General features: G+C 38.7%; 1 protein-coding gene across 2 annotated transcripts in view; it reads right to left on the reverse strand.

Annotated features, from left to right (window-relative positions):
• The window catches only part of LOC115218375, a 108,065-nt gene that overhangs the window by 27,821 nt on the left and 65,626 nt on the right, over positions 1 to 14,618 (reverse strand). The window contains exons 5-9 of one of the 2 annotated variants that reach the window (XM_036508151.1): positions 14,433 to 14,599; positions 10,551 to 10,681; positions 9,095 to 9,239; positions 6,895 to 6,977; positions 3,439 to 3,643 (exon numbers count right to left, since the gene is read on the reverse strand). In XM_036508151.1, the coding sequence (XP_036364044.1) occupies positions 3,439 to 3,643; positions 6,895 to 6,977; positions 9,095 to 9,239; positions 10,551 to 10,681; positions 14,433 to 14,599 (731 nt within the window). Of the gene's footprint in view, positions 1 to 3,438; positions 3,644 to 6,894; positions 6,978 to 9,094; positions 9,240 to 10,550; positions 10,682 to 14,432; positions 14,602 to 14,618 lie in introns of both variants that reach the window. The other variant, XM_036508152.1, reaches the window with a different exon arrangement.

The raw sequence follows: 14,618 nt of genomic DNA on the forward strand, positions 1-14,618 counted from the left end.
TAGATTATAACTATACCTATATATATATATAATACACACACACACACATATATATACATTATAAACATACATACAGACATACATATATATATATATATATAGATATATATATATATATATATATATAATATATATATATATATATATATATATTATATATATATATATTATATATATATATATATATATATAGGCGCAGGAGTGGCTGTGTGGTAAGTAGCTTGCTAACCAACCACATGGCTCCGGGTTCAGTCCCACTGTGTGGCATCTTGGGCAAGTGTCTTCTGCTATAGCCCCGGGCCGACCAATGCCTTGTAAGTGGATTTGGTAGACGGAAACTGAAAGAAGCCTGTCGTATATATGTATATATGTGTATGTGTGTGTGTTTGTGTGTGTGTGTTTGTCCCCCTAGCATTGCTTGACAACCGATGCTGGTGTGTTTACGTCCCCATCACTTAGCGGTTTGGCAAAAGAGACCGATAGAATAAGTACTGAGCTTACAAAGAATAAGTCCCGGGGTCGATTTGCTCGACTAAAGGTGGTACCCCAGCATGGCCGCAGTCAAATGACTGAGACAAGTAAAAGAGTATATATATGTGTGTGCACATATACTTATATACATGCAGGATTGTGATGGGAATGAAAACAACCCCTGTTCTTGTGAACCCGGTAATGGGTTGTTTGGAATTCACCATACATGAAGTGTCACTTTGAAAATACGGTTATTCATTCCACCAATACATAAGAGAAAGCTGGAAAAGATACCTGGATGACTGTTTTATCATTTGAAAGGAGACCACTGACAAACTTTTGGACTACAAATCAACACTAAATGATACAAATACTAACATTCAATTCACAATGGAATATAACAAAGAACAGATCTCATTCTTGGATATCATGATAAAAAATGTCAAGAACCAAATTGTAACTGACATCTATCATAAACCAATGGACTCGAAACAATATCTCCTCTTTAGCTCATGCCACCCGAAACACATCACAACTTAAAAGGGTATATAATCAATATCACCGTGATCACCGTGACCGACCAGGCTATCAGATGCTGGTCACAATGCGTTTCGCATTGTTTTAGCCTTCAAATGACGCCACCCCGCTGGCTAAGCGAGCAGGCCAACAGAAGAAAGAGTGAGAGTAAGTTGTGGCAAAAGAGTACAACAGGGATCGCCACCACCCCCTGCCGGAGCCGCGTGGAGCTTTAGGTGTTTTCGCTCAATAAACACTCACAATGCCCGGTCTGGGAATCGAAACTGCGATCCTACAACAGCGAGTCCGCTGCCCTAACCACTGGGCCATTGCGCCTCCACATATTCAATATAGCAAGATTAAAAGAAAATAGAAATATACAATTGACATATTCTAAATTTAATTTATTAACATTATAATATAATTTTACTATAATATAATGAAATAAAATAAGAATGCAAAAACAAATATTAGTCCTACAAAGTGTTTTGATTCACATTCGATAATGAATTTATAAAAAATTCATGTTTCTGGGTATGAATCTTATCAGGGTAATATTTGGAAAAAAAAAAAAATTATATGTAAGGATTGCTAAATCATAGAATAGACTGAATTCAGTTTTTATGAATTCATTATTGGGTATGAATCAAAACAACTAGTAGGACTAATATTTGTTTTTGTATTATATTTTATTATATTATATTATAGTATAATTATATTACAATGTTAACAAATTTAATTTAAAATATCCTCTCAAGGCTTTGATTAACCAGGGTCTATAGTGGAAGACACTTGCCAAAAGTATCATGAAGTGGGACTGAATCTATAACCATGTCATTGGGTATATACATATATATATATATATATATATATATATATATAATATATATATATATATATACATATATCTGTGTGTGTGTATATATATATATATATATATATACATATATCTGTGTGTATATATATATATAATATATATATATATATATATATATATATACACATATATCTGTGTGTGTATATATATATATATATATATATATATATATATATATGTATATATATATCTGTATGTATAGGCGTACATACCTACACACACACATCACTCTAAGTCACTGGGATATATTTCAACTTCTGAAGGCAACTATTCACTGAAATTTATTGCAGAGGAAAAATTCTCACAAAGATAAAAGGTAAATTCACAATTATCAGTGCAAATGCCCTCTGTGGGCAGGTTGATATGTATTTCTGGCTCTAATCAATTTTGTATCCATGGTAAACTGCAACATATTTGTACTAACCCAGAGTTAGTTTATTTTGCATTAGCATTACTGCTTACACATATACTGTCCATATCTCTTACAAAGATTTTCTAACTTGTTATATATAGAAATGTAACAGCTGGGATTTACCATAACTACATATTATATAAACAATTAAAATATGTAAGTATAATACCTAGGATTTAACTTAACTACATACAAAACACACACACACATATATATTTACACACATATACAGACAAATATGCACATACGCACACACACAAATGCACACCTCTCAAGCTTCCATACAATTTGTCCATTAAATTTTACTCAAGAAACATTGCATATTGTTCTCTTATCTATTCGAGTGAGGTCGTTGCCAGTGCCACTGGACTAGCCCCTGTGCAGGTGGCACATAAAAAACACCATTTGAGCGTGGCTGTTGCCAGTACTGCCTGACTGGCCCCTGTGCCGGTGGCACGTAAAAGCACTCACTACACTCTAAGAGTGGTTGGCGTTAGGAAGGGCATCCAGCTATAGAAACTCTGCCAGATCAAGATTGGAACCTGGTGCAGCCATCCGGTTCGCCAGTCCTCCGTCAAATCATCCAACCCATGCTAGCATGGAAAGTGAACGTTAAACGATTAAAAAAGCATTGTTCATCTTGAGACTGTAGTAGAAAATCCATCCTTGCCCAAACAAACTGCCTTCCTTTCAGATCAAACCCCAAATCTTGTGGTTGTGAAGCATACTTCTTAACCCTAAAGCCATCCCTGCATCTTCTCATAATACCCACACATACACTTATGCACTGGTCTCCGTGCCGGTGGCACGTAAAAGCACCATCCGTTCGTGTCCGTTGCCAGCCTCGCCTGGCCCCCGTGCTGGTGGCACATAAAAGCACCATCCGTTCATGGCCGTTTGCCAGCTCCATCTGGCACCTGTGCGGGTGGCACGTAAAAAGCACCCACTACACTCACGGAGTGGTTGGCGTTAGGAAGGGCATCCAGCCGTAGAAACATTGCCAGATCAGACTGGGCCTGATGCAGCCTTCTGGCTTCACAGACCCCAGTTGAACCGTCCAACCCATGCTAGCATGGAAAGCAGACGTTAAATGATGATGATGATGATGATGATGTGACAATGCAAATGCACAATTTATAAAAATAGAAAATATGTTGCTAACCTTTCGATTTATCACAAATGCGTATAGATGATGGTGGCTTCGAATAACCAACAGAGTTCTTAGCCCATATTCTTATATTTTCACAACTGGTTTTGTTTAGTGATAATTCAAGTAACAAATTGTTTTGAAAAGCTGTTAGATTTGAATTTTTATTTTGAATAAGATATTCAACATTTTCATCACCAAATTCTCTTCTCATTAAGTTCTGTGGAGACAGAAGAAAATAAATCAAAATGAATTATTTGTTAAACACTCAAACATACACATAGAGACATATACTCCACCATAATACAAACAAAAGAGACCGATAGAATAAGTACTAGGCTTACAAAGAATAAGTGCTGGGGTCGATTTCCTCGACTAAAGGCGGTGCTCCAGCATGGCCACAGTCAAATGACTGAAACAAGTAAAAGAGTAAAGAGTAAATCACATGGTCTTACATCATTATATCAACACTGTAGATAAGATAAGGCAATCAGCTGATAAAATTGTGAGCATCCCAGGCCTGTGTTTATATTCTGAGTTCAAACATCGCTGGGAACAAAAACCAGTATTATATCTAAGTTAAGTACAAGGCCACAAATTTTGATAGAAGATATTCAATAAAGATCATCTCAACACTGCCCCAATTCTTACTTTGTATGTATTTATCAGCCCTCAAAGGGATAAAATGCAGAGTTGACTTCAGTAGGATTTGAACTCAAAACCATATATTATGAAATATTTTGCCTATCATTCTGCTAATTCTGCCTTGCAATCACCCTTCACAAGATAATATTGGTATTGTTCTTAATAATACCAAATGCATTTTAGTTTATTTAAGAACAGGATTATTGCTTTTCTACATCTTTATTTAACAGAGTTATACAACTCAATTGAAAGTGCAGATGATCTAATAGGAATTACGCAGTTTGTAATGTCACAAATATTGCATTGTGTCTATTACTCTTGTTTCAGTCATTTGACTGTGGCCATGCTGGAGCACTGCATTTTAGTCTTTGTAAGCCCAGTACTTATTCTATTGGTCTCTTTTGCCGAACCACTGAATTACAGGGACGTAAACACACCAGCATCAGCTGTGAAGCGATGTTGGGGGGTACAAGCACAGACACAAATATATATATATATACATATATATGACGGGCTTCTTTTAGTTTCCGTGTACCAAATCCACTCACAAGGCTTTGGTCGGCCCAAAGCTATAGTAGAAAACACTTGCCCAAGGTGCCATGCAGTGGGACTGAACCAGGAACCATGTGGTTGATAAGCAAGCTACTTACCACACAGCCACTCCTGCAGCTGTTGATAATATATCTAAGTTAGAAATGGCCCAGTCCACACTAAAATGAAAATTTGTACTATAGGGTATAACAAACTCTCACTAAGAAAGAGCAGTAGCACTGTAAAACTAACCAATTTACTGTTCAACACATTATCCTACCATTGACCTAAAGAAGATACTCTGTAGCTCACCATTAGACCTATTTCTGATTATGGTATGTTTGTAGAAGGTAATATTGAACAATGCATGTGGTGATTAAGCTAAGTGAAGTGAGGATGAAAACCAAAGCATGTTGCATGCATTTTGTGGTTCAATTTCATTTTGCTACACAGTTTATATAATATAGTCAAAATCTAGTCTTATGAATATATCAGAAGTAACAAAAATTGTAGTGTATATAACCTAAATCCCTTTATCCTTTAACGTTCAGATTATCCTGTTAAATGTAATGCTTATAAATTCACATTGTTTTGAATTAGCCATGCATTGCCCCATAGCTTCAAGATTTTGATGATGAGGTAGTTTATTTCTAGAATGACATTGTAGATCCAGCTAATTTAAACACTAAAAGGTTAAATTTCACTGGAATTGTTGGTAACCCTGCACAACTCATTTTATTTGACAAAGAAAAAAAAATCTATTCAAATGCTTACATTTTTTTGTTTGTTTTCTTAGTTTAATCCCCTTCTTTCTATTGTTTCCAGTCATAATTCAGTCTGTATATACGATGAGGTACGCAAAAGTAACTGGAAACATTCTCTGTGAGACAAGCCTGTTGTAGTTCAGGCTTCTGCCACTAGAGGTCACTTGATGCAACCCTTAGGCATCAGTCTGCCGAATAGTGACACCATCTGAGGTTGTACTGCCACACGGTGCATCTTTGTTTTGCAGTGCTTCTCCCCTGTTCATTGATTTTTGCATTAGCTGATATGAAGGAACAGCGTGCTTCAGTGATATTCTGTTTTCTACTGGGGCAAACTGCAGCCAAGACAGTTGTCATGCTTCAAACAGCTTACAAGGATGCTGCCATGAATGACACACAAGTTTATGAGTGGTTTTCATGCTTTAGAAATGGTTACTTGTCGCTTGAAAACCAACCTTGTTCAGGGCAACTGTTAACCTCCTGAACAGCCTTAAACACGACCTGCAGACCATGGTTTCTGGGTTATTTCCCTCCATCGGCACAGCATAATCATTAGCTAGAGATGGCAACACTAGACCTTGCTCGAGGTATATACTTTTAAAGTGCCACACAGTCATTGATCTCATAAAGAGGAAAACAATTAGTTTTAAATCTGAGTGAGAAATAAGGCTGAGTGGGGACATTAACTCTATTGTCTGAGGTATAAGGACACAGTTGTGCATCGGTAGCCAGCAGGAAAAGAGGTTTTCCTGGGGTTAAAAAAGGTAGTAATATCGTCCTAATCAGGACTGCCACTTTACGTTAGCAAATAGATTTTACTCTGTAGTACTGTTACTACTTACTTCTCAGTCAGAGATTTAAAACTGTTTTCCTCTTTAAGAGATCAGTGGCTGTGAGTCACTTTAAAAGTATGTACCTCAAGCAAGGCCTAGTGTTACCACCTCCAGCCAATGGTTATCTTGTGCTGATGAAGAGTAATAACCCAGAAACCATAGTTAGCAGGTACTGTTTAAGGCTGAGTGGGAACACTAGCTCCTTTGTTTGAGGCATAAGGATGCAGGTGTGCATCAGTAGTCAACTGGAAAAGATGTTTTCCTGGGGGTAAAAGACACAGTAACATCGTTCTAATCAGGACTGCCACTTTATGTGGGACGATGGATTTTACTTTGTAGTACTGTTACTACTTACTTATTGCTCAGAGATTTAAAACTAATTGTTAAAAGCACCAACCGATCGTGGCCGATGCCAGACCCTCCCTGGGACCTGTGCAGGTGGCACGTAAAAAGCACCCACTACACTCGCGGAGTGGTTGGCGTTAGGAAGAGCATCCAGCTGTAGAAACACTGCCAGATCAGACTGGAGCCTGGTGCGGCCCCTGACTTCCCAGACCCCGGTCGAACCGTCCAACCCGTGCTAGCGTGGAAAACGGACGTTAAACGATGATGATGATGATGATGTTCCCCCCTTCTCTCTCTGTCTATATATATATATTAACATTCATACATGCATACATATATACATATAGGTTTACCTTCCAGAATACTGTGACAGAATTAACATCTGAAATATCTCTTTTGAAACTGCCATTTGTAATTCTTGGTGAGTGTACAGGAACTGCAAAGAAGACAACATTAAGGCAAAATAATTAAAAATGTTAAATAATGACTCATAATGGACTTATTTTACACATTTCCCCCTCTAATGCAGTAGTACTAGCAACAGTAGTAGTATCAGCAGCAGCAGCAGCAGTAGTAGTAGTAGTAGCAGCAGTAGTATTAGCAGCAGCAGCATTAGTAGTAGTAGTAGTAGTAGTAGTAGTAGTAATGATAGTAGTTCTTTCATTATATTTGTCCCCAAAACCTATTCATACATATAATGAAAGGTATACAGAGGTATATTATTTGAAATTAATCATCATAATCATAGTTATATGTCTGACTTCCCATGCTGGCAAGAGTTGGACAGGTTTTCTGAGGCAGCGTCTTACAGCTAGATGCCCTTTCTGTTGTCAGCCCTTTTAGAAGATTCATGTAACATGCAGGGATGCAGTGTACTTGTTTTAAAATTGGAATACACACAATAACAAAGGTGGACACTATGTATTGAGACATTAATCCCTCTCTCTCTCTCTCTCTTTCGGAGAGGCACAAGCACTTACACGCACATATACACACACAGCAGTAACTTCCGCCTACCGAATTCATCACAAAGCTTCGGTCGGCTCGGGGCTATAGCAGAAGACATCTACCCAAAGTGCCATGCAGTGGGACTGAACCCGAAACCATATAGCTAGGAAGCAAGCTCCCTAACCACACAGCCATGCCCTTAAAATTTGAAATGACAAAAGATACTTAAAATTAATAAATAAAAGGCACAGGAGTGGCTGTGTGGTAAGTAGCTTGCTAACCAACCACACGGTTCCGGGTTCAGTCCCACTGCGTGGCATCTTGGGCAAGTGTCTTCTGCTATAGCCCTGGGCCGACCAATGCCTTGTGAGTGGATTTGGTAGACGGAAACTGAAAGAAGCCTGTCGTATATATGTATATATATATACATCTGTGTGTATGTGTTTGTGTGTCTGTGTTTGTCCCCCAACATCGTTTGACAACCGATGCTGGTGTGTTTACGTCCCCGTCACCTAGCAGTTCGGCAAAAGAGACTGATAGAATAAGTACCGGGCTTACAAAGAATAAGTCCCGGGGTCGATTTGCTCAACTAAAGGTGGTGCTCCAGCATGGCCACAGTCAAATGACTGAAACAAGTAAAAGAGTAAAGAGTAAAAGCAAAGCTATAATTAAAGCAAAATACAACCTCTTAGGTCTAAAATTAATGACTGGTCCTTTTCTCAGGGCCAGGAGACACTTCAACCTCCAACGATTATAGGTACTCTACAAAGTACAGGTCATTTCAATTGTGTCATTTTGCACTCTTTGCAGCCACTTGATGTTGAGTTTTTTTCCTTAAGCTATATACATAGCACTTGTGTCGGTGGTACATGAAAAAAACCTTTGAACGAGGTTGTTGCCAGTACTGCCTGACTGGCCCCCGTGTTGGTGGCATGTAAAAGCACCCACTACACTCTCGGAGTGGTTGGCATTAGGAAGGGCATCCAGCTGTAGAAACTCTGCCGGATCAAGACTAGAGCCTAGTGCAGCCATCTGTTTCGCCAGTCCTCAGTCAAATAGTCCAACCCATGCTAGCATGGAAAGTGGACGTTAAACGATGATGATGATATATATATATATATATATATATATATATATACACACACATATATATACATACATACATACATGTACACATATAAATACACATACAATGAGCTCCTTTTAATTTCTGTCTACCAAATCCACTCACAAGGCTTTGATAGACACAAGGCTATAGTATAAGACATTTTCCCAAAGTGCCATGGAGTAAGATGGAACCCAGAACCGTGTGGTTGGGAAGCAAGCTTCTTACCACACAGCCATGCCTGCACCTATATATATATGTACACACACACACACACACACACACACACACATGATAGGGTTCTTTTAGTTTCCATCTACCAAATCTACTCACAAGGCCTTGGTTAGTGTAGGGCTTTAGTAGAAGACATTTATCCAAAGTGTCTTGCAATGAGACTGAACCTGAAACCAGGTAATTGGTAGGCAAATCTCTTAACTATGCAGTCATGCTTTATAAATTTTTGCTTACACCATTTTTGATATTCAAATGATAATACTTACCACTTTTATGGGAAATGAATGTTTCAACATACGGTTCACTATATATACCATTTTGCTTGGGTAATGCATAAATTTTAAGTTCATATTTCGTAAAAGGGTTGAGCTTACAGAAGTAAAACCGTCTTCCTTCGACTGAAAAATTCGACTGAAAATATACACATAAAATAATATTTGACATTATCAGTACCAATTTAAGAGCAAAATGTCAAACAACCTCTATAGGACTCAGCTTTCTTTTCAATTTATATCTAGGCGCAGAGGTGGCTGTGTGGTAAGTAGCTTGCTTACCAGCCACATGGTTCCAGGTTCAGTCCCACTGCGTGGCATCTTGGGCAAGTGTCTTCTGCTATAGCCTCGGACCGACCAAAGCCTTGTGAGTGGATTTGGTAGACGGAAACTGAAAGAAGCCCATCGTATATAAGCATATATATATATATGTATGTGTGTGTATATGTTTGTGTGTCTGTGTTTGTCCCTCTAGCATTGCTTGACAACCAATGCTGGTGTGTTTACGTCCCCGTCACTTAGTGGTTCGACAAAAGAGGCCGATAGAATAAGTACTGGGCTTACAAAGAATAAGTCCTGGGGTCGATTTGCTCGACTAAAGGCAGTGCTCCAGCATGGCCGCAGTCAAATGACTGAAACAAGTAAAAGAGTATGAGTGTGCATGTGAGTGTGTAATGTATATATACATTTGTGTGTTAATGTATATGTGTATGTATATATATATAATTCAAAATATTCTATCACAATTCATCTAATTGTATATAATTATTGTTACTTTTCATAAAAAAGCCTTTAATTTTTTGATATCCAATGTGCATTTTTGCTTCTTTCTTTCTCCATATCTCAATAATGAATGTCAATTAATTTAAGAATATTTAAATCATTATTTCTTAACAATGTATATAATATATATATAATAAAAGAGTAAAAGAGTATATATATATATATATATATATATTGGTGTGTCCCGTCTTCCCTTCTCTGGATCTTTCCTTCTATGTTTCCGACGAAGAGCTCCGCTCAAAATGTTAAACCCTTCTTCTTTTTTTCTTTCCTGAGCGGCCAATAATACTATATTTGTTCCACGTCCTCGCGTTGTTGTGTTTTTTTGTGCTTTCTTGTTTGGATTAACTTTATATATATATGTATGTATGTATACATATATGTGTGTGTGTTTATGTTTGTTCCCCAACATCGCTTGACAACTGATGGTGGTATGTTTAAGTCCTCGTAACTTAGCGGTTCGGCGAAAGACACCAACAGAATAAGTACGAGGCTTACAAAGAATAAGTCCTTGGGTCGATTTGCTCGACTAAAGGCGGTGCCCCAGCATGGCCGCAGTCAAATGACTGAAATAAGTAAAAGAGCAAGAGTTCCACAGGACTGTGATGATAAAATATGTTCAACAGGATTCTAATTACAAGAATTTGAAAACATTTTCAACACTTACCAATTTTTTAGAGTTCACTTCTTTTAAGAAAATATGGAAGTGTAGCTTATAGACATAGCGATGCTTCCATTCCATACGCACACAGGTGTCATTAACATTCAAGTGGACGTTCTTCACAGGTGACGGTTGGGCTGTAAAATTACAGGTAAATATTGAATAAATTTTTTATAAAATTTATGTCAAAAAATTATTTTTCTTTTCGTTTTTTAGACATAGGCATGACTGAGCGGTTTCCCAGCCACATGGTTCTAGGTTCAGTCCCACTGCATGACACCCTGGGCAAGGGTCTTCTACTATAGCTTTGGGCCGAACAAAGCCTTGTGAGTGGATTTGATAGGCAGAAACTGAATGAAGCCAGTCATATGTGTGTGTATGTGTGTTTGTCCCTCACTACTGCTTGACAACCAGCGTTGGTTTGTTTACATCCCTGTAACTTAGCGGTTCAGCAAAAGTGACTGACAGAATAAGTAGTAAGCTTTAAAAAAAATAAATACTAGGGTTGATTTATATGACTAAACCTCCTCTAGGTGCCCCAGCATGGCTACAGTCTAATGACTGAAACAAATAAAAGATATACTTTAGTCATGTTTCTTAATCTGATAATCCATTTTACAAAAGGCACAAGGCCTGAAATTACATTGACCTCAGTGTATCACTGGTACTTAATTTATAAACCCCGCAAAAGAATGAAAGGCAAAGTCAACCTTGGTGGAATTTGAACTCAGCACATAGACATATGAAATACCGCTAAGCATTTTACCTGGCATGCTAACGATTCTACCAGCTTGCTGCCTTTATTTCTTAATCTAACCCATATATACCCCTGGTTGCATTTTCGCAATGCAAAACCTGCTCCTACCTATTTGGATATGAACTTGCTGGGAAGCATGTGACTGAACATACGAAATGCTTAGTGGAGAGTCAACACCCATAGCTAACAGTTGCATACTGTTCTTCTCTTCCAGATTGTGTGTGCATGTGTGTTTGTGTCGCTTTGACTTGACATTGGAGTGATAGTTATAAATGAATGTCACTATCATGATATAAGCAGTGTAATTCGTTTCCATTATTCTGTGAGAACAGGTTAATGGGGGAAATGATACCTTGCCTGGAAACAGATGAAGATTAGCAACAGGAAAGGCATCTGAACATAGAAAATCAGCCTCAGCACACCCGGGTCCAACTGATGCAAAATATGGAAAAAAAAGTTAATATTGAAATGATGATGATGATACACTGTATCATTAGCCAAGGTTAAGCTTACTATTACTATTGTTGCTCTTTTTTGTGCATCAATGTTGAATGCTGCTCAAATTAACTCAACCTAGCTGTATATATATATATATGAGAAATTAAAAAAGGAAAATACACACACTTACATAGTTTTAATATAATTTTTAATATATCGACCGGTTTCGCTATCGCTATTCATGATATTATGTTTTACTTATTCAAATATATATTTTTTAAGAAGAAATATATATATATATATATATATATATATATTATATATATATATATTCCAACTTCATTCTTGTCAATCTAATGCCAGTTAGATATCAGTGTCAGGGTTATTCAATTCTAGATTAATTTAATCTACAAAGTATTCTTTGGATGTCCCTTCCTTTATTAAGTCATTCTCATTTACAGCCTTGAGGGCAACGAAATTCAGAGCATTCTTGATCTGACAACCTCCTTGATATATTGACATTGACTCTTCACTCAAACAAAAGGTTTCCTTTCTGGTGAAGACTCTTAGAGAGCAGCTGCAACTAATTATGGCATTTTGCTTTCGTACAATGAAGTGCAAACATTTCACACTTAAAACACAAGCATACCCAGGGAGGTGAGGGAAGAGAAAGGAGGAAAGACAGATGGGGAGAAAGAGAGAGAGAGGGAGAGAAAAAGGAGGAGAGACAGAGATAGAGGGAGGGAGAGGGTGAGGTTGGGACACAGAGAGAGAGCAAGACAGGAGAGGGGAGAGAGAGAAAGAGAGGGAGGACAGGGGTAGAGAGAGGGAGGAGAGCTGAATGGAGAGAGAGACAGAAGGGGAGAGACAGAGAGAGTGAGACAGGAGAGGGGAGAGAGTGAAAGGGGGGGAGAGAGGGGGAGAGGAGAGATGGATGGAGAGAGAGAGGGAGAGAGACAGAGAGAGTGAAAGGGAGAGAGAGAGGAGATATGGATGGAGAGAGAGAGAGATTTCAGACCAGAATGACTAATCTCTCGCCAGCTTTTGAATTTTTACATTGAAACATACTTGTGGTGTCCCACTGTTGCTTAACCACCCCCCACTCCCACCACCATCAAGACTTCAGGCAGATAGTCTCTCCCCTCTCTCTCTCCATTCAGCTCTCCTCCCCCTCTTTCTCTCTCTGTCCTTCCCCTCTCTCTCTGTCCCTACCTCACCCTCTCCCTCCCTCTATCTCTGTCTCTCCTCCCTTTTCCCTCCCTCTCTCTCTGTCTCTCCTCCCTTTTCTCTCCCTCTCTCTCTCTCTTTATCCCCATCTGTCTTCCCTCCCCCTCTCTCTTCCCTCACCTCTCTGGGTATGCTTGTGTTTTAAGTGTGAAATATGTGTGTGTGTGTGTGTTTTCCCCTTTTCTTGATATTAGGTGGTGGTTGCAGTTGTGAGTCACAGTCATTCAAGCAGAATCATTCATTTTCCATATTCTGCAAACCACGTCAGGCCAAGCACAAATATTGCACTGCTTGGATTCAGGTGAGCGACGGAGACAGGAAGGGCATTTGACTGTCGAAAAATCTGCCTTAATAAACTCCATTTGACCCATGCAAGCATTAGGAAGGGCATCAAGCTGTAGAAAGGCAGCCAGATCAGATTGGGGCCTGGTGCAGCCTCCTGGTTTCCCAGACCCCAGTCGAACTGTCCAACCAAGCCAACATGGAAAACAGAAATTAAACGATGATGATAATGATGATGATGATTTTTAACTCCAAGCTGCCATGCATCCTCATTAACCAAAACTGTGAAGAATGAAAATATAATTATATTTAATATGAGTGCAGGTGTAGCTGTGTGGTAAGTTTGCTTCCCAATCACATGGTTCAGAGTTCAGTCCCACTACATGGTACCTTGTGCAAGTGACTTCTACTATAGCCCCTGGCTAAACAAAGCCTGGAGTGGATTTGGTAGAGGGGGAACTGAAAAAAAAAATCATCAGGAGTGGCTGTGTGGTAAGTAGCTTGCTTACCAGCCACATGGTTCCGGGTTCAGTCCCACTGTGTGACACCTTGGGCAAGTGTCTTCTACTATAGCCTCGGGCCAACCAAAGCCTTGTGAGTGGATTTGGTAGACGGAAACTGGAAGAAGCCCATCGTATATATGTATATATATGTATGTGTGTATATGTTTGTGTGTCTGTGTTTGTCCCCCACAACATCACTTGACAACCGATGCTGGTGTGTTTACGTCCCCGTAACTTAGCGGGTCAGCAAAAGAGACTGATAGAATAAGTACTAGGCTTACAAAGAATAAGTCCTGGGGTCGATTTACTCGACTAAAAGGTGGTGCTCCAGCATGGCCGCAGTCAAATGACTGAAACAAGTAAAAGAGTAAAGAGTAAAAGAGTATGTGTACATGTGTGTGTGTGTGTGTGTATAAAAGACAGAGAATGTGTGTATGTTTGTGTCTTGTTTTAACATCACATGATTGTCATACAAACAGTGTCATTCATTTTCAATATACTAGGGGAACATGTCTGGCCATGGGGAAATATTATCTTGTTTGGAAACCAGTGGGGGTTGGTGACAAGAAGGGCATCCAACTGCAGAGAATCTGCCTCAATAAACTCAACCCAACTCATGCAAGCATAGAAAAGTGAACTTTAAAATGATAACGATGATGTATAAACGAATGGATTTCTTACTTGGTTTTGATGCATTCAGTCTAATGTGTGTCCTTTGTTGATACTTAGTCTCCTTGTATGTGTAGTGGACTGTGAAATCTAAACCAAGTGATATGGTCAAGTCTATCTCATCTCGGCTTAAATTCATCCAGGTCAGAGATTTTTGTAAGGAAGTACATTTCTTTGCTCTGCAATGGCAACAGACAT

Source organism: Octopus sinensis, linkage group LG13, assembly GCF_006345805.1.
Source record: "Octopus sinensis linkage group LG13, ASM634580v1, whole genome shotgun sequence".
NCBI classification, from domain to species: Eukaryota; Metazoa; Mollusca; class Cephalopoda; order Octopoda; family Octopodidae; genus Octopus; species Octopus sinensis.